The 26,271-nt window shown below is 45.9% G+C and overlaps 1 protein-coding gene and 1 pseudogene across 2 annotated transcripts in view; both read left to right on the top strand.

The window, feature by feature from the left end:
* Window positions 1-2,826: 2,826 nt before the first annotated feature.
* LOC148042002 (putative polyamine transporter At1g31820) overlaps window positions 2,827-26,271 on the top strand; it is a 142,236-nt gene continuing 118,791 nt past the window's right edge. For both annotated transcript variants that reach the window (XM_087688981.1, XM_087688977.1), the window contains exons 1-3: window positions 2,827-3,251; window positions 3,637-4,015; window positions 12,645-12,804. In XM_087688981.1, the coding sequence (XP_087545107.1) occupies window positions 2,892-3,251; window positions 3,637-4,015; window positions 12,645-12,804 (899 nt within the window). In that variant the 5' untranslated portion in view covers window positions 2,827-2,891. The remainder of the gene's footprint in view (window positions 3,252-3,636; window positions 4,016-12,644; window positions 12,805-26,271) is intronic.
* LOC148042004 (small ribosomal subunit protein eS28 pseudogene) lies at window positions 21,554-21,750 on the top strand (annotated as a pseudogene).

The following is a 26,271-nucleotide window of genomic DNA, read 5'->3' as shown; positions in this document are numbered from 1 at the left end:
CCAAGCAGGCCCACTTCATCCTAGCCAAACCACCACTAAATGCCAAGGAGGTAGCACGCCTCTTCTTCACACATGTATTCAAACTTCATGGCTTACCCCACTGGCCATAGTATCAGATAGAGATGGAAGATTCATGAGCGACATGTGGAAGGAACTCTTTAAGACCCTGGAAACACAATTGAGATTCTCATCATCCTTCCACCCGGAGACAGATGGACAAACAAAACGCGTCAACCAAGGCATCGAAGACTATCTCCGGAGCTATGCCCGAATGGACCAGAAAGATTGAGCCTTGTACCTTGATGTCTTGGAATTCCACTACAACAGCTCCATCCACTCGGCAATGGGGTACACCCCCTTTGAGTTAGTCACAGGAAAAGAAGTCACCACACCACTGGCCTTAGCATCCGGAGCAGCCAAAGCGGAAGATCAAGATGCAGAAGAGTTCTTGAAGAAATGGAGAGACCGAAATGCAGCTGCTAAGTAGAGCCTTGAGCAGAGCAAAATCACCACGACCGAGCAAGCCAACAAGAAAAGAAAGGCCGTACTATTCACTAAAGGAGACATGGTCCTAGTCAGCTCTAAGAGTATGTCACTTCCCAAGAACATGACTCCCAAGTTCAATCACTGCTACTGTGGACCCTATCGAATCACTCGAGTGCTAAATGAAGTCACCTATAGATTGGACCTTCCAGACAGTGTTTGCTTTCATAATGCGTTTCATGCTCATCTTCTGTGCAGGTTCTATCCAAACAACCAATGGGGACAGTGCGTACCAATGCTCCATTCCAACGGTCCCTTCGAAGTAGAAGCATTCCTCCGATGCCGGGAACAGGGAGGCTTCCCCGAATACCTCCCCAAGTGGCGTGGGCGTCCACTCAAGGAGGCCACTTGGATCTTAGAAGCGGAGGCTCGTGAACGCGGCAAAGATGCCTTCGCCCTTTAGCTCGAGGAGAACCCCCTCCCCCCCCTCCCTCTCTCCCCCCCCACCCCTTCCAACGACCCTTGAGCCTCTCCAACCCAAACAAAGTGGTTCTCAATCATAGACCCCAATGTGCCTCCACTCCTCAAATGCAATTGAGTCGAGGGTGGACCCGCATGGTGATAAACATCAATAAATCCAACAAAGCCCCAATAATCCAGTCTAGATGGGCAGACACGGACCAGCTTGCTAGAAAAGGCTGTGTTAAGACCCCCAAGTCCTAGTGCGGCAGACACTGGCCAGTCTGATAGTATAGACTGTGTTAAGACCCCGCGGTCACATAGACCGGAAGGCACTGACCAGCTTGATAGGAAAAGCTGTGTTAAGACCCCATATGAGTCAATAAGAAGCGCTACCCTTAGATTGCTGAGGACAACAATCTAGTAAGCGGGGGTGAGTGTAAGGGCTTTGTAGCTATACCATGCCGTTGCTACCGAATTCACCTATATAGGGAGTAGTAGTGACTCAAAGCCCTGCCTTATTTCCACAATACGTGTGATTCCCTATACCCAGTGGTGAACCCTCTTATGTGCGGTGTCACGAGGGTGTAGTCTTGGGATGTGTCTATGTTGTCCCGCTTTTTGGATTGAATATTATAAGAGTATACCTTGAGCTCATATATCGTGCTACCTTTCTGTGCCGTGTTGAGTGCGTAACGAGTGCAGGTTCATCCCCCCCCCCCCCCCCCCCCCCCCCCCAACATTTTGTAAGTATAAAACTGCTTAAGAGGAAGTAAAAACTTGAAAAGATAGATAATATTGTTGATTCTTTAAATGAAACTATGCTTTATGTAAATGTGTAGTAGACAAAAACTTTAGAAATATACATTTTCAAGTATAGACTTGCTTAGGAGTAGGTTAAAATTTTTGAAAAGATAAATAATAACTTAAAAATTTAATAGTGGCTTTTTTTAAATGAAACTACTCTTTAAGTAGACATGTTTAATAGGAAACAATGTAAAAGTTTACTAGGACTTTACTTGATGAATGTAGGATTTTTTATAAATTTACTAGGACTTTACTTGATAAGCATAGTTTTTTAAAAAGTGTGTGGAGAAAGTTAGAGCATAGTAATAACTCGGGTAATTTATTTTCAAGTTTACAAAGAATAGATGTATCGATTACTTGCTAAGTTAAAATATAAAAACAATGCACTTATTAAACTTTACTATGAGAATCATCACACATACCAACACCATTAGCACAAATGTAATAAAAATGTTAAAACAAGTACTTAGCCACAAATGTTCTCTTGCTTAATCAAATAAATCAAGAAAGTGTAGAGAAATAGAGAGATTAGTGAAGATTCATAGAGTAGAGAAAAATAGAGTATACCTTACAAGCGCAATCTTCATAGCATCAATAGTACTATTGTTGGTTGTGCATTGAAGAGAAGCTACACACAAAATGAGAGAGAAGTAAGTGGATTATCCTATGAAGAAATAGATTGTATACTACTAGAGAGTAGAGAAACCAATAGGGTAAATATGGACTAAAAAATGACCCTTTAGCTTAGGAGTAATTAATAACTCTCCCGCCTTTGCCAAAATCCTCATATGCATTGTGAACACATCCAATTTTACTAGGAATCTATGGGCTGCCTCGTTCAAGCTCGAGGACAAAACCACATTAGAGGATCACCCAAATGTCATCCTCCTCTAGTCGTTTAAAGACTCCCTTAGGTTTAGCATTTTCATGTAAGTCTATGCCCTTAGAGCTTGCCCATAGTATTAAAAGAAAGAGGGGGAAGAGTTAAAGGTTTTTTTGTTGCTATAGAAAATGCTTTCGTGAACACTTGGGAGTCGGAGAGAAAAAAGAGAACTTCTTGGGCCGTCATGGCCACCTTTCTTGAACAATAGGAGGAAGAAGAAAACCACCTCATTAGGGGAAACCGCCAGGAGGCCACCTCCATGGAAGATCAGCAGAGGCTCCCCTCTGGACCTGCTGTATTATCGTCGTCCTCTGATTCACCTGCATCGAAGGAGCCGGCCTCTGCGCCGGACCTCAACAGGCAGCTGACCAGGAAGAAATCGGTCCTCTTTGCATTCGATAGCGTCTTGAACTCCTTCAAAGAGAAAGGCAGGAGGAAATTAGGGTTCGAGGAGCAAGAGGATGTACTCCTCTTCGACGAATCTTCTTCCTCTGCCGAAATTAACAGCATTGTCTCTCCCAAGCCTCCCCGGATCCCTGCCGCCCTCCGAACGCAGCAATCCCTGCGGCTGCTGCGTGTTTACCAGCTCATTGGCATCACCTTCTTTGCTGTTACCGGTGTATGCCCCTCACATCACATCCGATCAATCAATTCATCTCAGCTGTTGTTTCCTCTTGTACAAAATTGTACTTGAATGGAAGCTGCATAATTAGCCTAGATGCAATCCTTGTAGATTTTAGCAATTGTAATAAAGTTTTCTGCATAGTGAATCTGATTGTAGCTGTCTAATTAAGCTTCAAGCAGTTCTCCTTTCTTGTTTGAGTAATTTTAGCATACATACATCTCATGTATGTCGAAATAAACATATGCATTCAATCGTGCGTTGCTGTGCATGGTTGTATGGATTTTTATCCAGAGGTGCAATCCTTTATTATCGAATTGCATACAAGTTTTTTTACACATTCACAAGCATGCAATTCGTTAGTGATTTTTCTGTCTTGCAGGGGCCTTTTGGATTTGAAGGGACAGTTGGAGCAGGTGGTCCTGTGCTCATGCAAGCTGGGCTTCTGCTTTTCCAAATTCTATGGTCAGCTCCTTTGGCACTGATGACAGCAGAACTCTCATGTATGATTCCATTGAGTGGAGGGCATGTCCTGTGGATTTATCGTGCTTTCGGGCCCTTCTGGTCATTTGTCAACAGCTGTTTTGCTTTCACTTGCAGTATTTTGGACAATGCTTTGTATGCTGTTCTGTTTGTAGAATATCTGTCATCCCTATTATATGAGGACAACCACAGAATCTCTCATGCATGGAGTATCTTATTGAAGTTGCTTCTGATCGTGATGGTTACTATTCTAAATGTGCGTGGCATTAGTATCATTGGTATGTTGGAGTTTTTGACATCTGTTTATTTCTTTAGCTCACTGGTCAGATGCTAATGATAAATAAAAAACTGATCTCTTATCTTTACTGGTTCGTTCAATCATGCATGCAAGAGAGATGTGTTATAACTTGCAGAAGAGAGTCATTCTACATAACAGGAGTTTGACTCGGTTGTGCTGTTCTGCTGAGCATGAATGCTCTTGTATTTGGGGGGTTGGGGGTGGAGGGAGAAGACTTTCATGCTTTAAAAACAAAATAAAATGAAAAGTATGTAAATTTCAAACAGTTTAGACACTGGATTTTGTTCATAAACAACTTAGACTCAGTCTCAATACCTGGGAAGGAGGTAACAAGATGCTTAGTGCATCATCTCTAGAAGTGTATTGCTGTTATCCTATCAGTTTGAGCCTCTAGCCTGATCTTCCAGACCTTACATGTGACTCTCAGGCTGAATTCATCTAGCAGCAAGGAATATCTTCATTTTGGGAGTGTATTGCTTTGGGAGAGCATTAAAATGCACCCTTAATAGAAGCTAGCAGTGGCAAACCAAGTTCTTCTAGATAATGTGTAGTTCATCACATCTTGTTGGGTGTTTCTTGATCTTATATTGGTCAGGTGGAGCCACTCATATGGTCAAGAGGTGATAGGTTAAGGTCACTTGGTTTGGTGATCATTTAGCCCAAGGAAGGCATTCTGGATTGTTGTCAGCACAGAACATGTTGCGTGCTTATATTTAGAGGATTTCTCCTCGGCACGGCATCTTGGAAGGAGTTCTTGCTTCGCAGACTGCAGGATGCACTCCCACACTTGAAAGGACCTTAAGAGCTCAACTAGGATAAGTGCCAAAGGTCTCATTTTAGAACTAGTTTGCCATCAGCCACCATTTTGGAAGAGTGTTCGCTCCACCTCTTTCATGTTTATCACTAGTTGGAATGAGGAGATCGAGATTGGAGAGACAGCCTCTTATCTGAAATCCCTGATCGATGCATTCAAGTCACATGGTAGGGACCTCTCACTTTTAACCCAGCTGGATGTGCTGAAGATTTAGGGCCAGTTCACAGCTCTTCCCTCTCAGCTGCATGAGGACAGAGTAGCAATGTCATAATACTATATATAGAGCACACGATTCCTCCAAAGTGGCATCTCTTACCATTCTGTCTTCCTCCAAGGGTGACTTGGTTCTGAATTTTCATCAAACATGAGTTTCTTGTAAAGAAATGCTCTAAACATAGAAAACACAAGACAATCGTATGACGAAGCACAAACTGAAAATGGAACAGAGTTAGGGTTAGGGTAACCTAGAGACAATGAACACACTGAAAAAAAGAAGTGAATGAATACTGAATATACAATGCTTGCGCAGCAAACAAATTGTGCAGGGAATGAATATTGAACCTTGAACTCTTATGTCTCAAGGACCGAGGCAGAGATACTGAGCTGGAGAGCATGTCATACTTCTAAACAGATCCCAAAACACAGAGGGCAGCCTCTAAAGGTGTCAGGCACCAGCAAATGCAACTAGGGAAGTTGGATCTGATGCAGGACACGCAGAAGAGAGAGAGTATACAGCAAAGGTAGCTGTCAGGAGAGAGAAGACAGCAAATGCAAACTGAAAGTGCTAACGACAACCGGAGATGAAGCGCAGCAGGCTGATGATGGGCAGCTCTGGCTAAGGTATCCTCTGTGAACGGGGTGTAGATAGCAAAGCTCTATCACATGCAATATGCATAAAAAAGATTGAGACTGAATGGAGGGCAGGGTGCCTTTTTATAGAAAGTTTCGGGTCCTCCACAATTGAGAACCTCTCCCTATTTTAGCTCTCTCAAACCACTGCCCGTTTTAGGGTGTTTACATTAAATAAGCATTTTTGGGGCTGTTCAAGAGGCTAATCAGCATGTAATGCATATTTTAGCTCAACACCCCCTCTCACGCCCAAAAAGCTGAGTTAGAAAGGAAGGTCAACCCAAATTTTGTTTGTTTTTGTTTTTACCACAAGACATCCCACCCCAAAGTAACCAAGGCATCGCACAAAGTGTGCACCTCAGCTGTCTAGCGGCCTACCAAGACTATAGAGGTGATAATAATCTTACCATGGGAGTCCAAGTGGTCACCTCAAAGAGGCAAGGGCATTGGACAAAGGGTGAACATCGGCTGCCCAGTGGTCCACCAAGTCCTACAAAGGCAGATGGAACCACGATGAACTTTTTTTTCAATTTTTTAAAAATTGTTCGTTTAGAAAATATGGCTTGTGGTTCATTAAGTAACTGATGGGAGACTAATAACAAAAAATGGTTAGATCCAAGACCTTCTCAAAACAAGCAAGCTATCGCTACCATTACTAGACGTCGATGATGAAGGAATGGTAGGTGAAGCAAATATAGTGGGTATGTGGAGAGGAAAAATAGATGGTGGAAGCAAGCTAGACAAGCCAAGCAAGCAAAGGGAGACTACCTTGGAGAATTGCCATGGATGTTTATAAATATAGTAGAGACTACTCAAAAGATTGAAAAGGGATAAATGCACATGTATGCATGTTTACAACAACAGAATGCCATCCATGGGATAATGCAAGGAAAATGCAATGACGGTATGCACAAGCAAAGTGCAATACATATGGTGCCACTGGATAGTGCCCTCACAGGGGAATTTTTTACTTGTCCAGTGCCTTTTACAATCACATCATCATGGTAGCGTGGATGAGAATACGAGAGTACAAAATATCAAATGCATAAATCAAAGATTGTAAAATCATCATGTCACCATCAAGAGAAGAAAACCGCCCCATCTCAAACTGAAAGGGAAAGTTGGAGGACTGCATCCTATAAAAAATAGCACGTATGCTTTGATACTGTGTGAAAATAAGCGACAATGTAGAGAGACAGTAGCGCTTGCAAGGAGTAACACAGAGTATGTACGGCAAACACTAAGAGAGAAGAGAAACTTAGAGACACAAGAAGAACACGGAGATGATGCACTGAATCGTACTATGAGAAGAAAAGCTTATACAGCGGAGCCAAAGCACAGAAGATAACTGCGCTGTCTTGCTTGAATCAGGCAATAGCGCCTGTGGGATATCTGCATAGTGAAGGGAGCGGAACGCAGTCCTCCAAGTAGTGGACTATCGAAGTAATCATTGAAAGGTGAAGGACAATTGTCAAGGGAGTGAACCGCAATTCTCTGATACTGTCAAAGATATGGAAGATGATCATCAACTATCAAGGGAGCAAACCGCAATCCTTAGATGCCGGGGAGTGACCTGGGCAACAAAATGCAAGTCCCAAAGTGTCGGAGTTATCAAACATAGAGAGAGAAGCCCAGATATGCTGACGCCAGGTGGATAATGATCACACCAAATGATGGATGATACGGCCTACAAAAACGCAAGTCTTAGCAGCCTCTATGACAGACGAGTGACACCAGATGATGGAGGAGAAGCTAGGCTGCAAAAACGCAGGTCCTAGCAGCCCCTATGATAGACAAGTGATTCCATCACTGAAGCTTAGTGATGTAGACTATTGCTAGAGGCTAGGATGCTAATGCCAATCTCGAGACGATGACGTCAGGCAAGAAGAAGGCCTCCAGAATGAAAAACACAGGTGAAGGTGGAGCCTGAAGAAGAAGTGTGCTAACGCCAAGCATAGGATGGTGATGCCAGGTGGAAAATACTCCAAACGCAAGGTCAGATGCTAGAATAGGGCGCCTAAAGCAGAAGAGGAAGGACTAAAGCACTATGAGCCACGAACTGCAATGTCCTCCTGAAGGGGTGTAAGGGGAGTGGAAGGGACTGGTGAGAGAAGGGAAGTGGTGGTGGTGACCAAAGAAGGTAGCAAAGAATGACTAAAGAGAGTGGTGGTAGGAGTGTAAAGAATGAATGAAGTGACTGCCTATTTATAAATAGGCATAAACTGTCTGGGGTGGTATACCATTGTGTGGGCACCCACTTAAAAAGTTGCCAAAATGTGGACACCAGCTCTTTTTGGGGTTGTCAGTGCAAAACCCTAAATGAATTGTGTAAACTAAAGAAGTGGTTTCTCAACACCTTCTCTCAGGCCCGAAAAGGGATGAAGAAAGAGAAGAGAAGATCGTGGAGATCCAAGATTTCCACCTAAAAGGTAACCTATAGTAAGGAACAATAGACGAGATGAACTGTAGAATCTGACTCCACATCGGGAGAGAAGCCACTAGTGCCCTAACTCCATGTTGGAAGGAATTCGAAGGCCTCGCCCCATCAAGTTGTGGTTGGACCTCCAAGGCCTTGACGGAGGATGACGAACTTCATGATGAGTAGGTGTCCCCCCTAAGGGTGGAGACGCAAGGGCCCCCTTTAAAGCCGAACAAGTAGAAGCCCCCTCTGAGGGCAAAGAGAGTACACCTCCCTTTGAATCCCCCTTTGCAAGAGATAGGGAATCTAAAAACTCATGGATCACGAACTCCGAATCATTAGATGACAAAGAAAATGCCATCGGTTATGCAGAAGAAGGTATCTAGGGTATTGAAGAACTCCAAAGGTAGCCTCTCAAACCTAAGTAGTTGAGGGTGGGAAAAAGGGAGGCTTAGATCGAGCCAAGGGTGGGCAATAGCCACTGTCTCTCAATGGAGCAGACTACGGAGCCAAAGTAATAGAAGGGGTTTAACAATCACTGTCTCTCTCGAAGCGGATTGCCAAGGGGACGGTATCCAATAATCATTATCTCTCGGGGGAGTAGACAGTAGAACCACGGGTTGTCGAGGTGGCATTCCGGACACCCTAGAAGAAGTAGAAGTAACCTCCATAGCGCATTGCGGCAATTGCAAGGAGGTCGTGGCACCAGTCAATCCTCCTATGGCCGATGCATAATAAACTCTGTGGCCCAAAAGGAAGAGGTGACACAACCAATGCCTGGGGAAACACGCATATACTCTGGCAGGGTAGGAAGCAAAGGTCCATGTCTGCAAGCATCAATGGGGATTCTGGTGATGCCAAAAGAGGAGCACCTAGTGGTCTATCCATCTACCTATGGAGAAGTCGTAGCACCGGAGTGTCAACCTATAAAAGGGTGGGTCGGTGGGTGGGAGAGGAAAAGAAGGGTATCTTTGTCTCCTCGTGATGCAATGGAAATGAAGGGGGATATCAACAGATGATGCCGAACCTGCAACCTGTCTATGCCTTCTCTAATGAACAGAGTCTTTAGATCTCTTAGCTCCTATGCTTTGATACCATATCAAAATAACAGGTATGCTCTGATACCATATCAAAATAAGCAACAATGCAGAGAGACGATAGGGTTTGCGAGGAGTAACACAGAGTGTATAGGGCACACACTGAGAGAGAAGAGAAACTCAGAAACACAAGAACATAGAGATGATGCATTGAATCATGCTATGAGAAGAAAAGCTGATGCAGCGGAGCCGAAGCTTAGAAGATAACTACACTGTCTTGTTTGAATCACGCGGCAGCTCTTGTGGAAAATTTGCACAGTGAAGGGAGAAAACCGTAGTCCTCCTGGAAGTGGGCTAACAAAGTAATCATTGGAAGGTGAAGGGTGGCTATCGAGGGAGTGAATCGTAGTCCTCTGATGCTGTCAGAGATGTGGAAGATGATCACTAACTATGACGGGAGTAAACCGCAGTCCTCTGATGCTAGGGAGTGACCTTGGCAGTAAAAATGCAAATCCCAGAGTGTTAGAGCTATCAAATGTAGAGAGAGCAGCCCAGATTCTGACGCCACGTAGATAATGATCATGCAAGATGATGGAGGATGAGCTGAGCTGCAAAAACGCAGGTCCTGGTCCTAGCAGCCTCTATGACAGGCGAGTGATACCAGATGATGGAGTAGAAGACATGCTGCAAAAACGCAGGTCCCAACAAACCCTATGATAGACAAGTGATGAAATCATTGATGCTCGGTGATGTAGACTATCGCCAGAGGCTAGGATGCTGACACCAAGTTGGAGATGATGACACCAAGCAAGGAGAAGGCCTCCAGAATGAAAAACACAGGTGAAGGTGGAACCTTAAGGAGAAGGGTACTAACGCCAAGTAGAGGATGGTGATGCCAAGTGGAAGATGCTTCAAATGCAAGGCTTGATGTTGGAACAGGGTACAAGAAGCAGAAGAGGAAGGGTGAAGCCAACCACGAGCCACAAACCGCAATGTCCTCCAAAAGGGGTGTGAAGGTAATGGAAGGCACTGGTGAGAGAAGGGAAGTCTTGATGGTGATTAAAGAAGGTAGTGAAGAATGACTAAAGAGAGTGGTGGTAGGAGTGTAAAGAATTAATGAAGTGACTGCCTTTTTATAGGCATAAGCTGCCTAGGGTAGCACACTGCTGTGTGGGTGCCCATTGAAAAAGTTGCCAAAATGTGAACACCGGTCCTTTTTGGGGCTATCAGTGTGAAACCCTAAATCAAGTGTGTAAACTAAAGAAGTGATTTCTCAAACACACCCTCTACCCATCAAGTTGAAGTAGGGGTGGGTGTACCTAAGTGATCCTGGATAGAATATACTGCAACACTGGCTAATTGACAGCTTTGGTCAATATATCTATATAGTTGTCAAATAATGGTACAAACTCTAGGTGGATACTACCTAGCTGAACCAGCTCTCTAGTGAAGTCGAAGTGGACTCCCACATACTGTGTCTCTGTGGTATGATGATTAGATTGCCTACGAGGGCAATGGCACTCTGGTTATCACAGTAGACAATTGTAGGAGAGTTGTATGGGAAATGAAGTACCACCAATAGACTCCTCAGGTGGATGTCCTCAATGGTACCATCAAATAATGTCTGATACTTAACCTCGACTGTGGAAGCCACCACTGTTGCTCTACTCATTATTTCCTTTCTTTTTGGTTGGTGCAAAAATCGTAGCTCCATATGGTACCTACTAACCGAGCTTATCATATCTATTATGCAGAGATCCCTATTGTGGATCGCTAGAATCAGAAGATGCCAAGGTTGGATCTTTCAATGGTGTATTAATGGCCAAGAAGTTATAGTTTTGTTCAATAATGCCTCTACTCACAATTTCCTTTCTTCTCAATTTGTGTAGAAATTGCAGCTCCATACAGTATCCATTAACTGAGCTTATCATGTCTGTTATGTAGAGGGCCCTACTATGGATTGCTAGGGTCGAATGATACTAAGCTTGGATGTTCTGATCTAATAGTACCATGAGCTCTTGGACTTACAAACGACTGATGAGCCTCGACCATGTCGATGTCATTCTTGACATGCCATGGTTTTTTGATAAATATTCCTCTTTGCAAATTGACTATAAAACTCATGTACTGTCTTTTGAACTCAATTGTTGTTATCATGTGATTGAGGATTGTTTACCCCCGGGGATCGTAAAAACTAATGATATATCAACTTCAAAATTTAGTAGATGTTTTTCGGATCCAGATAATTCTACTTATATTTGTTTCATTGAAAAAATTCAATCATCTGATTTGCAATGCAATTCAATTTCCTTTAATAATAATGTTAATTGAAATTCAAAGTGAGTAAATGTTTGGATCTGATTCTACAGTAAAAGGGACAAGCCGTCTGAGGGAACCTCTAGAGGAGATGGTGGGGAATGGGGCGCAACCTATGGGACAGATGGTAGCTTAGAAGAAATAGGTGAGGCAAGGGAGAGATACTGAGGAGGAGCCTACTCAAAAGAAGGGGAATCAATCCAATAAATCCCATGCTCCTAAGAAGATGTCCTTTAATGTCACCTATAGTGATGGAGATCTTGGAGCCAATCACACTTGAATGTCATATGAGTGGATGCACCACTACCCATGAGCCAAGGCTTTTTGGAAGACGAGCAAACTGAGGAGATTCTTCCACCTAATCAATGTGAAGGAACATTGACTCGGTCGTAATGCCAACAGCAAATGTGGATGAAGAAGTAGGTTCCTTCACAACATCCTTTTCACTGGGATGAAGTTGAGGGTACTTCTTCCAACACTTTCCTCAAGATGAGAGGTCTTCTCATAGGGAGGACACTTGGAAAACCCTTAACACTTATTGGCTATCAAGGTAGGAGGTAAAGAATATGATTGAGGAGAGACGAGAGAGAAGATGATGATGGTGGCTGGAAGATGACTGCAACAGCATGGAGAGGAGGAGAGACTGACTGCAATGAAGAAATATAAGAAAGGGGCAGGCTATATGTTGCCCATAGTCTCTAGATCTGGCTGACCTGCTGAAATGCAGGTCAGACCACCCGAAATAATCTCCACTCTATGGCCATCTTTATGTAGTCTAAGGCTCTTCTTTATTGCATGTCATCTTGTGTGATCTGTAGGATCCTTTTCTAGATGCCTACATCATTTTCCTTGTCACCTCTTCTCCCTTTCCAATGTCATGAGTGTCCAGTTCCCATGGGAGGGTCAAGTATCCACATCACTGTCCCATGAACATTAGGTTTCAAAAAAAAAAAGTTTCCCATTTTCTTTGATAGAATAGGATGACAATAATTTGTAAAGGTCCTTTATACTCAGTTTCAATTTACCAGTAGCATAAACTGCGATAATCAAAAGTCTTTCTAATGGATTTTTTTCCCAACATTTCATAGCTGTACTGTTTGATTGATAAAGGGGCTGGACTCTCAATTAGTACTCTTTAATTAACTTTCTAACATGCTCTGTTTTATAATTCCAGGAACTGCAGCAATAATTTTGGCCATAGCTGTTTTGAGTCCATTTGCAGCCATGATTATTTGGGGTCTACCACAGTTAAATTTTAGATGGATACATGGTCAAACACCAGAAACAGTGAATTGGGGAAAGTTTATCACATTGCTGCTGTGGAATAGTTCAGGGTCTCTCTCTCTCTCTTTTTTTTTTTCGTAAATCTCTCTCTCTCTCTCTCTCTCTCTCTCTCTCTCTCTCTCTCTCTCTTCGTGAAGATAATTGTATTAAGAAGTAAATATTTACAACAGACCATCAGGTCAGCATAGAGCTAACAGACCTAAACTCTCTCTCATCGGAAATATTTACATGAGGCCTGCTGGATCTCAGAACAACCTATTGCATGAATACTACTAATAAATCACATAGAAGGAATAGCTAGAGTAGAGCGAACAATCGCTAGCCAGGGAGCAGCAATATCCGGAAGAACCACGTCAGTTGACATCATAGAAGAGATTTGCCATAACACTAATCCATGCACACGGGCCACATGCCCATGGATGCCCGATGCTGAATCAAAAATAAAGGCACTGCGAGTACACCATATATGCCACATGGTTGTCCATCTAAGGAAATGGAATAGGCAGGAATAAAATGCAAAGAGGGCATAGAGGACATATTTCCCATAATCCATGAACGAACTAGTATGCGGTGCTGAGTTACCGAAGACCACACTCGGGAAATGAAATTCTAGATGTGTCGCACAACAAGGAAAGAGACAAAGAGGTGAAGCAATGTCTCGTCATATGTAGTGCAGAAAACACAATGATCTGCAGAGATCTTTCGGGCACGGAGCACTTCTCCCGTTGGAAGACCCCCAATGAGCGGCCTCCACATGAACACTTTACCCTGATACGGAACCTTAGACTCCCAAAGCTGGATAAATCTATCCCGCCACTTCTTTTTGCTATCCCTAAGATGCCATAACTTATTAACTTTCCCGGTGACCCATCTCTTAGCTTCCACCATTTGATGATACATTTGATTAGCTGACCTTTTCTCAAAATCATTAGGAAACACAAACATCTAGTCACGCCATGGATCCAAAGGTTGTAACGCAAGGAAAGGAGAGAATCTCTGAAGATTGTCCTATATGGACGACCAAATGTCACTATATCCACAAGGCGCCCTAAAATACTGATGAATACACCTGAAAGAATAAAGATGGGGCTGCCCAGCAATAACCCCATCACGGACTGTCTTCAACCCCAACCTAGCCATCCAATTAAACTTGTCTCGATGCAAATCTTTTTGTAGCCAATCCAAAAACCTTGAGGAAGCCAATATTTCTCCTTGCAACGAATTTTTCTCCTTACGAATATCAGGAGGATGCCAAACCGCAAAATGAAGCATCTCCTGCCAAGAGGCAATCAAATGAGAAAGGAGAAAAGACTGGGAGACCTTAATAGGCCTTGTAGAATTAAGCGCATGCCACCAGGAAGCATGAATAATTGTGCTACCATCTCTCTTTTTTTTCGTAAAAGGTAATTGTATTAATTATGGAAAAAAGGTACAAGATTACATGATTACATGATTACAAGAGACACGAGGGCCCTAGGCCAACGTGTGGGAAATCCCCGTACTAATGCACTAAAAAGGTTACACCAATCATGGCAACGACCCAGAGGCAATTGCCATATGCCAGGGATACAAATCCTCCCGAGGGAGCAAGTCGGAGTGCCGGATGAGATCTAGCTGCCAATGCAAGAGCCCTTTAAGCCTGGCAATATGTCTCGGTACATTAGAGGCCGAATCAAAGAGAAAAGCATTGCGCATGGTCCAAATGTGCCAGCATCCCCAGTATCTGAAAAAGTGAAATAAGATCTTCATATGTAACTGTGGCGGTGTGGGGTACTTTGGGCACACAAAAACCCAATCGAAAGGAGTTAGTGAGGACCCCACCACTGAGCGCCAGATTTGTGACAAGAGTGACCAGATATTCTTAGCGAGCGGGCAAGAAAGAAAACGATGTCGGGCCGATTCCGCAGTAGTGGTACAGAAGAAACAATTGCCATTGGAGATTCGACGCTTGGAAATGGACGAGGCAAGAGGAAGACCACCAATCATTACCCGCCAAAGAAAGACCTTGCATTTGAAAGGTGCCTTATTCAGCCAGCCCTCCATCAGCGTTGCCTGCCACCATGACAGCGATTTCCGCAGTCCCCAAACAGTATTAGCTTTCACACCCAGCCATTGGTGATCTTGAATGAGAAGATGATACACCTGATTAGTAGAGGCCTTTTCCAGACTCAACCGGCCTACAAGGTCCCAGTCCTGCCAAGGACGATCCACAGCCAGGGCAGGAAAGGGTTGCCTACCCTGAAGCTCCGACAAAAGCTTTCCCCATAAACCACGGTATCCGCGCGGGATCCTGAAAAGTCTCCTAGTAGTCCGAAACGATGCGAGGACATTGCGAGTGGCAAGGGTAGCATCCGCAATCGAAGTCACACCTAAACGGGCCATGCGGTTAAATCTCGGTCTGAGCTGATGTTTGTCTTCCCATGAAAGTAATCTCGATACTGCCAACAATTCCAGCTGAAAGGAGTTAGTCTGCAAGCGGTCCCCCACTAGATGCCAACGGGCCTTTTGGAGCACCACTTTCCAAGAGCCGACCAAGTGCAGTAACAAAGAGGAAGAGGGACTGGAAAATTGAGAGTCAGCATTAAGGACATGGCACCAGGAGGCCCGAAGTCGTGTGTTACCATGGCGTAGCCCGCTGTGCTTAAGAAAATAACGGGCTATGATAGTCCACGGGTGATGATCCACACACATGGCACGAAAAAGAGACCAACGAAGAGCCAGCATATGAGTTTCTGCATCCAAAATAGCTCCACCACCCATGCGTTTAGGGGTACATGTATGTGACCATGAAATCCACGAAATGCCTGCCTGCAGTGAATCCTTCTTCCATAGCATGAAACGAATGGGATGAGTGAGAGCCTTCAAAGTAGTAGGCGTCCACGGTAGCAATGGCAGGAAATACGTTAGCATTGGTAGCATAATTGTCTGAGCCACTTTGAGGCGGACATGGAATGGCCACGCTTGCGACTTCCAATACATAAACTTCGCCGCCAGTTTTTGTGAAATCCACTCCAGTAGGTCCTTTGGCCGTACATCCACCCCCAATGGGTATCCAAGATGCCTGACAATGGAGCCACGGGAAACCACCTGGCCCTGCCAGCCTAATGACTGTAAATCAGGCTCTGTGCAACTGAGAATGGCTAACTTAAAGGCATTGATGCGAAGACCAGAGGCCTGACCAAAGAGCGTCCAAACATCTAATGCCTTTCGAATGTTATCCTTGTCTGCCCGCAAAATCATAAAGGTGTCATCAGCCAAAGATTGGCTAATGAAGTGCTGCCCCAAAGGAAGAGACAATCCTGCCAGCTGAGCAGAAGCTGCCATTGAGGATAACATTGAAAGGACCAGGTGAGTCGCCAGGGCAAAGAAGAGAGGACTCAAAGGACAACCCTGTCTGACCGAGCGTGCAAGGACAAATGGCTCTGTAACCCCACCATTGAGCATAACTCTTGAAGAAGCCGCAGCACTAATGGTGTAGATCAATCGGGACATCCGAGTACCAAAGCCCATAGCAGACATGAGATCTGCAATGAAAGACCAGTCCACATAGTCAAACGCCTTTTCCAAGTCCAATTGAATCAATACCACTTCCTGACTGGAGTGCCGCGCATAGTCAATAGCCATTTGCACATTTAAGATATTATGCAGAATGTTGCGGCCCTTAATGAAACCATATTGGAGAGGATGCACAATAGCTGGAAGGTGCTTGTGAAGCCGATTCACCAGCACTTTGGAGAAGATTTTATACATCGAGCCCATCAAAGAAATTGGTCTCCAGTGTTGCAGCATTGACGGCGAAGGGACCTTTGGAATCAGTTTGATAAGGCCTTCTTTCCATGAGGAAGGCATGACCCCTGATTCCCAAACCTGCTGAAACATGACCGCCAATGGCTTCACCAACTGCGTGGCCGAGTTCTCAAAGAATTCATTAGTGAGACCATCCCAACCAAGACTTTTATCCTTAGGCAGGTGCAACAAAACATCCATAACCTCCTCCTCGCAAATATCCGCCTCCAAAGTGGCTTGCATATCAAGTGGAAACTGCTGGCGGACCAGATGATAGAAGACCGAGCGGGCATGCGTAACCTGGCTAGAAGGCGAGGGAGAAGAACCAAGAAGTTCCATAAAATAATTTCTGCACATATTGACAATGGTCTGCGGATCAGTGACCATGCGACCTTCCGAATCCTGGAGTCTAGTCATATTTTCGCGAGCCGGAGAAGCATGCAAGGCACGAAAGAACTTATGAGACTGGCAGGCACTATCTTGCAATGTGTCAGTCAAGTTATGCAGCTTGGCCTGCTGATAAGATTTCAACTGAAACACTTGAATAAGATGGGCCAAACGCCTTTCCAGTGACAGCAGAAAATCATCATCTGGGGAATCCACGAGCAAGGAACAGACCAAAGCCAGTAAGTCCTCTACTGCATGTCGACGTCGCCGACAAAGAGAGGCATGATGAATCCCATACTGCCGAGCAACCCGCTGCACATTAGAGAGCAGCCGTGCAAATGAAGCCAAGCCCTCAGAGGCGAAGTCCAATAAGAACCTCTCAATCAATTACTGCATATAGCACTGAAAAATTGGATGCTTCAAATAAGAGGAGTTGAAACGTAAAGGGAGCCTATCCAACAACTGCATAAAAGGTGCAATAGGTTGTGCCCGCATCTCAAGCTGGAGGGGGAAATGGTCCGACAATGCATATTGCTGCAAGACCTTCATTTCTAGCATCTCGGGAAGAAAATCATCCCCCTGCATGATATACATTCGGTCCAACCGCGACCAAGTAGTTGCATATTGTGCGGAATGAAAAGTAAACCCTGAAAAAGAAGGGTGAAGCCACGACCAAAGATCTTGCTTAAGTACGCGCAAAGCAAAGGAATTCCACACCCGGCTTTCCGGCGTATCCATTACCGAATGCCCTGAAGTGGACTGAGAAGAGTCAACACACATATTGAAATCTCCCATCAAAAACCCCCTTCGGCCAAGTGACATGGAGCCCTGCAAAGTCGACCAAAGATCCCGTCGGGATGCGGGATCATTCGGAGCATAGAGGCCCAGCAACCATAAAATCTCTCCTTCAAATAAGACTTCGATTACCAGAAAGCGGCCCTGCACATCATTTTTAACAAGAACAGGCTGGTATTTCTCATGGACAATCATCAACACGCCCGAATAGTGTGTAGCATGTGTCCCTGCATAAAACAGACGGAATCCATGACAATCCACAACTTTTCCTGCTTCACCGTGACTTTTGTGCTCAACTGCACACAATACATCCCACTGGTTCTCATGCAAGACAGTCCACATGGCATGTTGCTTATGGCGAGAGCAAATGCCTCGCACATTCCACATGGCTATCTTCATATATCTTCAAAAAAAGGAAGTCAGGAATGAGGCGCCTGTTGCCTCGATTTCACCTTTTCCGCGAGAGCATCCAGGACACCCTCATCCAGAAAATCAGCCAATACTGCAAACGAATTCTGGCGACCTGCTTTAGAGGTAGAAGGAAAATCCACTGCCTTGGGAGTGGGGCGGGGATAACGCCGATCCCAGGGTGTAATCATATTACCTTTTGTATCAAACGCCAGCTTAGCAGGTGGGCCCTTGGGACCGTCTGTATAGACTTTCCTTGTAGACTGATTACGAGGGGCAGACGGGGCCATAGTACGCGCTGCCTGCTCACGGAATCCTGTGAAGCATTAGGCCCAGGATCCGCCAGGCCTGCATCCAACTTTTTACATTTTTTTTGACGTGCCTCAATCCAATTAGTGGTACGGGAATCCAAACCCGGGACCTGTTGTTTGCCTTTATCCACGACATTAGGTGGCTGAAGGGCCTCTTGTGCCGGGGCATCAAGCACCATGTCATCCTTAGGCAGCACAACCTGCGCATCCTCGGAAGACGGTTGCCTTTCAGGGCATTCGGCCATAAAATGCCCCAATTTACCACATGAAAAGCAGTGTCCTGCAAAGTTGCCCCATTTCAAGCGAAAATGCAAAGGATGCATGCCAGAACAATTGAGGCGAAGCCACGCAGGCCTTTTCCTGGCCGTGTCCCATAACATGCATAAACGGTTTCGATTCATAGCCCTGAGGCTTGGGGGAACCAGTACTGTTCCCACAACAGCCATCGCATCCTTCAACAATGGCCAATAGACCGCCGGACAATTTTCCACTTCCACCCACACCGGGCATTCTCGTTGAAGCAGACGCTGGAAGTCGCCCATAGGGCGCCATGGTACAACATGGACCAAGCGGCGATCAAAGAATAATGGCAACTTGGACAAGAGCTCAGCTCGATGTGTTTCCGATTTCAACAACACCTCATAAAAGCCGCGAGGTCCAAGGAAGATCTCCTCAACACACTCCCTTTGCAATAAATGGTGCATCCACTGGCGAATATGTGAAAGCATTGGGATCCTGCCAGTGAAGAAAAGTATAACGGCACGGTCATAAAACACCGAGAAGGACCGCAAGACTGATTTCGGGTCCACCGTGGCTTCCAGCACATCATCAGTTCCCGCGTCAGAAAAAGTTTCACTATTATGCTGGACATAATCGCCAAGCAGAGTATTGGCAAAGTCCAGCAAATGCTCCTAGTCAATCTCCTGCGAATCCACAGGATCAGAGGCAACCTGCGCATAGGAACGTTCCTGAGGACCCATTGGCTCGTCAGAAGTATGCTTGGAGCGTTTGCCCGCAGGCGGCAGTTCAGAACCCGGAGGCATCTCCTCCGTGCACGGCACCATATCCTCCGGCTCCTCTGTATCGGAATCAGGGCCAAGGGCTGCCACCGTCCGGTCTAGAAAATCCATATCCAGGCCCGCCATACTGCTGTCTTCTCTCTGAAGAAGTCGTCAGGCGGTAGTCGTCAGATGGGTCTCCAGGCGGCGCGCAGGTCTAGGCGATCCTCTCTTTCTCGCTCTCGGCTGCCTTAGCTCTGCACGCGGACGTAAAGCAGGGGACCACAGGCGAACAGGCGTGCACTCGTTTAGGCGTCTCTATCTCTCTCTCTCTCTCTCTCTCTCTCTCTCTCCCCCCCCCCCCCCCCCCCCCCCCCCCCCCCCCCTCTCTGTGTGTGTACAGGAGTACACAGGTCAGGTCAGGTCGATCCTGCGCAGGGTCATTTTGCAGGGTCCAGTCGAACCTGCGCTGCCCTGGGGAAAGGGACCAGGCGACGCGCAGGGCAGGGCAGGGCGACACGCAGGGCAGGGCGGCGCGCAGGGGGCAACGAAGGGCGACGGGGCGTCAGAGGCAGCCGCAGACGTGCAGGGGGCAACGAAGGGTGACGGGGCAGGGCGGCGCGCAGGGGGCGACACGCAGAGCAGGGCGGCGCGCAGGGCGTCAGAAGCAGGCGACGGGGTGTCAGAGGCAGCCGCAGCCGACAGGGCTTCAGAGCCTGATGCAGACGACGGGCCTGCGGGCGACAGTCACTCTCTCTCTCTCTCTCTCTCTCACACACACACACACACACACACACACACACACACACACACACACACACACACACACACACATGAAGATTGATAAATTAAAAATATTAAAATGTACAAAGGGTCCTCTAGAAACCGACTAAAGCCAGCTAGGAAACAACATAGGATGCCTTGAGGCTATGATCAGAAAGAATGCACTTCATGAATGAAGCAGAATTGGAATTGAACAGAATATCACCATCCATGGAGCAGCTACTTCAAAAAGGGCAAAAGCAGCAGAAATTCAAGAATCCACTTTCCGCAACAACAATCCTTAGGCACAACCAATTCGACCATTGACCATGAGCACTGGTAGGTGAATCAGACACAAAAGCATTTTGCATCCTCCAGATATGCACAGGATTAGTCCAACACAGAAGTCTCCTTTTATCTTCCACCATAATGTGATAGACATCATTGGCAAAGTGTTGATAGACCTCATTTGAAGAGTATTTCAAGAAGTCCTTTGGATGCACAAAAGCCCAATCCAACCATGGACATAGATCATCTGATCCTTGCAATGGAGAATGGTGCCCAATTTTTGCCCCTCCAACCTGGTCCATGCCATTCTATAGCTCCTAGAAATCTGCATATACTAGCAAATGTGGAAGGAATAAACTCTTGACTGAGGCACTAGTTTCATCATCTTGCATCGTCCTCAGATCCAATCTTGCCATTCTATTGAATTGATTATGGAGATGTCACATGGCACTTAACATCCACTAAAACTGCCCTGGCCATGTGCTTAGGTGTAGTGAAATGCAGCCAAGAGATTGGTAATAGTCTGGTAATAGTGGCTTGGGAAATCATAGTACCCAAAGCATTGAAGTATCTATGTACAGCTGATGAAAATGGACTTTTGGGCATTAAAATATTCGATCCACATATTGCCATTGCTCTATTAACATTTTCCTTTTAAGCCTTGAGGAAGATGAAAAAGACATCGAACAAAGACTAACCAACTAATTTTTCTTCCAAAGAGTTAGACCAATGAGGTCACCATTTGCAACAATCTAAACTCGGACTAGTTGCACCATAGTTTTGTGTTAATACATTTCTTTGATTTTCATGGCTCAACACCACCTTAGGCCCAAAAAGGTGCCCAGGGGCGGGGGGGAGGGGGGGGGAGAGAGAGTTCAAGATAGTTTTGTGGTAATGCATTCCTTTGATTTTCATGGCTCAAATCCCCCCCCAAACAAAGGTCCAGAGAGAGAGAGAGAGAGTTGTTGTTGCTGCTGCTGCTGCATTGGCTCTCTGCACAGGCCTGCTGCTGTGGTGAGGCATCCGATGCTACAGGATGTGCCTCGTGCTCAGCTTCTGCAAAAATGGATACCCCAATCAAGCTTGCCATAGTGGTCAAGGTTATTGGATGGACTGGATCGAGAGGACAGGTGACTCAAGTAGGATTAAGTTTCTGGACGATCGGAATCATCTGATTATGAGAAATGTGAAAGGCCCAGTATGTGAAAGTGGCATCTTGACTCTTTTGGACTCCGAAAGAGAAGCAAGGAGGCTACATTGAGTTTTTCTTAGTTTCACTGGATGAATGTGAATCTACAGAACATCAGGGAAATGTACCAGCTTTATTTAATGGAACACTTGAGTGTTGGCTATATGGTTAGCTGAGAGTATTTAGACTAAGTTGGGGGTATTCTGGTTTTTGAAAGTAATTTTATTTCACTGGATGAGTTTGAGCATTAAGTTCAGTGTTAAACTGGCCCTAAAACATTACTGGTTTTAGTGTTTGTATATGACTCGTTTGAGCTGCTGGTTCTGAATTGTGATGTGATGGAATTTCCCACGAGAGAGAGAGAGAGAGAGAGAGAGAGAGAGAGAGAGAGAGAATCGTCATTTCCTGCCGCTGAACGTCAGAGAGAGAGAGGCAGCCCCGTCGCCATCGCCTGGTGCCTCGTCGTCATCGCCTGGTCGTCGTCGCCTGCTGCCGCCTTCTGGCCGTCGCCCGCAGGCCTGTCGCCTGCCTCTGAAGCCCCGTCGGCTGCGGCTGAGTCCCCCGCCCTTCTGTCTGCAGGCCCATCTACTGCGTCCCCCGCCCTGCTGTCACCCGCCTGCACTGTGGGCTCTGCGCCTGCTTTTCCCCCGTTCGCCCTGTGCGTTAGGGTTTCTGCTGATGCCTGGCCCCTGCCCTGCGCCCCCGACTGTCCCGCTCTGCCGTCGACTGCCAGCCCTGCGTTCCGCCCTCCTGCCCCTGCACTGTTAGGGTTGTGCCCTGCCACACGCGTTATTGGGACAGGCCACGACTGAGGTCGACAGGTAAAGCTCAGGTTTCATCGGCTGTGCTTGCAGAATACACCACTGGACAGCGCCTCTGTACAGAAAAGAGAGAGAGAGAGAGAGAGAGAGAGAGAGAGAGAGAGAGAGAGAGAGAGAGAGAGAGAGGCCTGCGTGTATCTGCCTCCCGTGAGCTCTTCAATCGACCTCTGACCGGCATACGTATTGATACAAGATGGCTGGCCTAGATCTGGATTTTATAGACCAAACGGTGGCAGCTCTTGTTCCGGATTCTGATACCGAGGAACCAGAGGATATGGTTCCGTGCACAGAGGAGATGCCCCCTGCTCCTGACTTCCAGCCTGCGGGCAAGCGTACCAAGCATACCTCGGCCGAGACAATGGATCATCAGGATCGTTCCTAAGATGTTCTGGAAGCCACTGTGGACCCGAAACATGTCTTGCGCTCCTTTTCAGTGTTTTATGAACGTGCTGTGATACTCTTCTTCACTGGTCGGATCCCACTGCTTTCCCGTATTCGCCAATGGCTGCACAGTTTGCTACAAGGGGAATGTGTTGAAGAGATTTTTGTTGGGCCCCGCGGTTTTTTTGAGGTGCTGTTGAAATCTGAGACGCACCGTGCTGCTCTCCTGTCTAAACTGCCATTGTTCATTAATCGCCGTTTGGTCCATGTTGTGCCATGGCGCCCAATGGCAGATTTTCAGCGCCTGCTGCAACGTGAATGCCCTGTGTGGGTTGAAGTGGAAAACTGTCCGGTTATTTATTAGCCATTGTTAAAGGGCGCCATGGCTGCTGTGGGCACTGTTCTGGTCCCCCCAAGCCTAAGGGCCATGAATCGCAACCGTCTATGTATGTTATGGGACACTGCTAGGAAAAGGCCTACGTGGTTACGTATCAATTGCTTTGGCATGCATCCTTTACATTTTCGTTTGAAATGGGGCAACTTTGCAAGACATTGCTTTTCGTGTGGAAAATTGGGGCATTTTATGGCTGAATGCCCAGAGAAGCACCACACTTCAGATGCTGAGCATGTTGCGCTGCCCATGGAAGATATGGTGTGTGATGCTCCGTCGCAGGATGCCACCCAGCCACCTAAAGTTTTGGATAAAGGGAAACAACAGGTCTCGGGTTTGGATTCCCGTGGCAATGACTGGGTAGATGTACGCACGAAAAAAGGCAACAGGCTTGTTGCTGGCATGGTGGATATTGTGCCTACTGCCTCACCAAATTCCATGCGTACGTATATGCACAGGAAAGAAATGTTGTCTTTAGAGCACTCTGCTCCTGCTATGGTTTCCTCTGCTCCCCGTCAACAGCCACCTAGGAGAGTGTATTCGAATGGTCCAAAGGGTCCACCTGCTAAGCTGGCTTTTGATACTAGAGGTAAGGTCATTACCCCATGGGATCGTCGTTATCCCCATTCCATCCCCAAGACAGTGGATATGCCATCTACCTCCAAATCTGGTCGTCAAAACTCTTTTGCCGTATTAGCGGATTTTTTGGATGAGGGAGTCCTAGACATTCTCGCAAAAAAGGTCAAATCGAGGCAAGTTGTGCTTCGTACTTGATTTTCTTTTGAATACACATGAAGATCGCCACGTGGAATGTGCGAGGAATTTGTTCTCGCCACAGGCAACATGCCATGTGGACTGTATTGCATGAGAATTAGTGGGATGTCTTGTGTGCTGTTGAGCACAAGAGTCACGGTGAAGCAGGAAAAGTTGTGGATTGCCATGGCTTTCGTTTGTTCTATGCAGGGACACATGCCAGGCAGTATGCTGGGGTGCTTATGATTGTACATGAAAAATATCAGCCGGTTCTTATTAAGAATGATGTACATGACCACTTTGTGGTGATTGAAGTTTTATTCGAAGGAGAGATCTTATGGTTACTTGGCCTCTATGCTCCGAATGATCCTTTATCTCGCCGGGAGCTTTGGCATACTTTGCAGACTTCCTTGTCCCTTGGCAGATGGGGTTTTTTGATGGGGGATTTCAATATGTGTGTTGATTCTTCACAGTCCACATCAGAGCATTCGGTAATGGATACATCGGAAAGTCGTATATGGCAGGAGTTGGCTTTTGCCGTTCTTAAGCAAGATCTCTGGTCTTGGCTGCACCCTTCTTCTACAGGGTTTACTTTCCATTCTGCCCAATATGCAACAACATGGTCGCGGTTAGACCGCATATACATCATGCAGAATGATGATTTCCTTCCTGAGATGCTCGAAATGAAAGTGTTGCAACAATATGCCTTGTCGAACCATTTCCCTCTCCAGCTTGAGCTCCTTGCACAACCCATTGCACCTTTCAAGAAATTTCTGGATAGACTCCCTTTGCGTTTCAACTCGTCTTATTTGAAGCATGCAATCTTTCAGGGCTATATGCAGCAATTGATTGATCGATTCTTATTGGATTTCTCATCTCAGGGCACTGCTTCGTTTGAAAGATTGCTCTCTAATGTGCAGCGGGTTGCTCGGCAGTATGGGATTCATCATGCCTCTCTTTCTCGGCAGCGTCGACAAGCAGTGGAGGACCTGCTGGCTTTGGTTCGTTCTTTGCTGGTGGACACTCCAGATGATGTATTTCTACTGTCACTGGCAATGCGTCTGGCTGATCTTAGTAAAGAGTTTCAGTTGAAATCTTATCAGCAGGTCAAATTGCAACATCTGATGGAGACTTTGCAAGATAGTGCTTGTCAGACTCATAAGTTCTTTCGAGCTCTCCATGCCTCTCCTGCTCGCGAGAATATGACTAGACTCCAGGATGCAGACGGTCAAATGGTCCTTGATCCGTAGACTATTGTGAATATGTGTAGGAATTATTTCCTCGACCTTCTTGGTTCACTTCTCCTCCTTCAGGCCAAATTACTCATGCTCGTTCAGTTTTTATGATTTGGTCCGCAATCAGGTTCCGCAGGACATGCAATCTACTCTGGAGACAGATATTTGTGAGGCGGAGGTTATGGATGTTCTGTTACACTTATCCAAGGATAAAAGTCCTGGTTGGGATGGTCTCACCAATGAGTTCTTTGAGATTTTTGCTACCCAGCTCGCGAAACCATTGACGGCTTTGTTTCAGCAGGTGTGGGAAACGGGGATCATGCCGTCCTCATGGAAAGAAGGTCTTATTAAACTGCTTCCAAAATTTCCTTCGCCGTCCATGTTGAAACAATGGCGCCCAATTTCTTTGATGGGTTCTATGTATAAAATCTTTTCCAAAGTAATGGCGAACCAGCTCCATAAGCATCTTCCTACCATTGTGCATCCTCTCCAATATGGTTTCATTAAGGGCAGAAACATTTTGCACAATGTATTAAATGCGCAATTGGAAATTGATTATGCAAGGCATTCTAATCAGGAGGTCATACTGGTTCAATTGGACTTGGAAAAGGCTTTTGATTATCTGGACTGGTCTTTCATTGCAGAACTTATGTCTACTATGGGCTTTAGTGCTCGGATGTCTTGTCTGATCTACACTATCAGTGATGCAGTGTCTTCGCGAGTCATGCTGAATGGAGGCGTTACCAAGCCAATTGTCCTTGCCCGCTCTGTTAGACAGGGGTGCCCTTTGAGTCCTCTCTTCTTTGCCCTTGCGACTCATCCAGTTCTTTCGATGTTATCTCACATGGCAGCTTCTTCTCAGTTGGCTGGATTGTCGCTTCCCTTTGGACAGCACTTCATTAGTCAATCCTTGGCTAATGACAGCTTTATGATTCTAGGTGCAGACAAGGATAACCTTCGCAAAGCATTAGATGTTTGGGCTCTCTTTGGTCAGGCTTCCGGTCTTCGCATC

The sequence above is a fragment of the Lygodium microphyllum genome, chromosome 1 (genome assembly GCF_053477565.2).
Source record: "Lygodium microphyllum isolate KBCC chromosome 1, Lygodium_microphyllum_v1.1.10, whole genome shotgun sequence".
Taxonomy (NCBI): Eukaryota; Viridiplantae; Streptophyta; class Polypodiopsida; order Schizaeales; family Lygodiaceae; genus Lygodium; species Lygodium microphyllum.
Note: the sequence above shows the minus strand (reverse complement) of the source record. Positions and strands in the feature narration are given on the sequence as shown.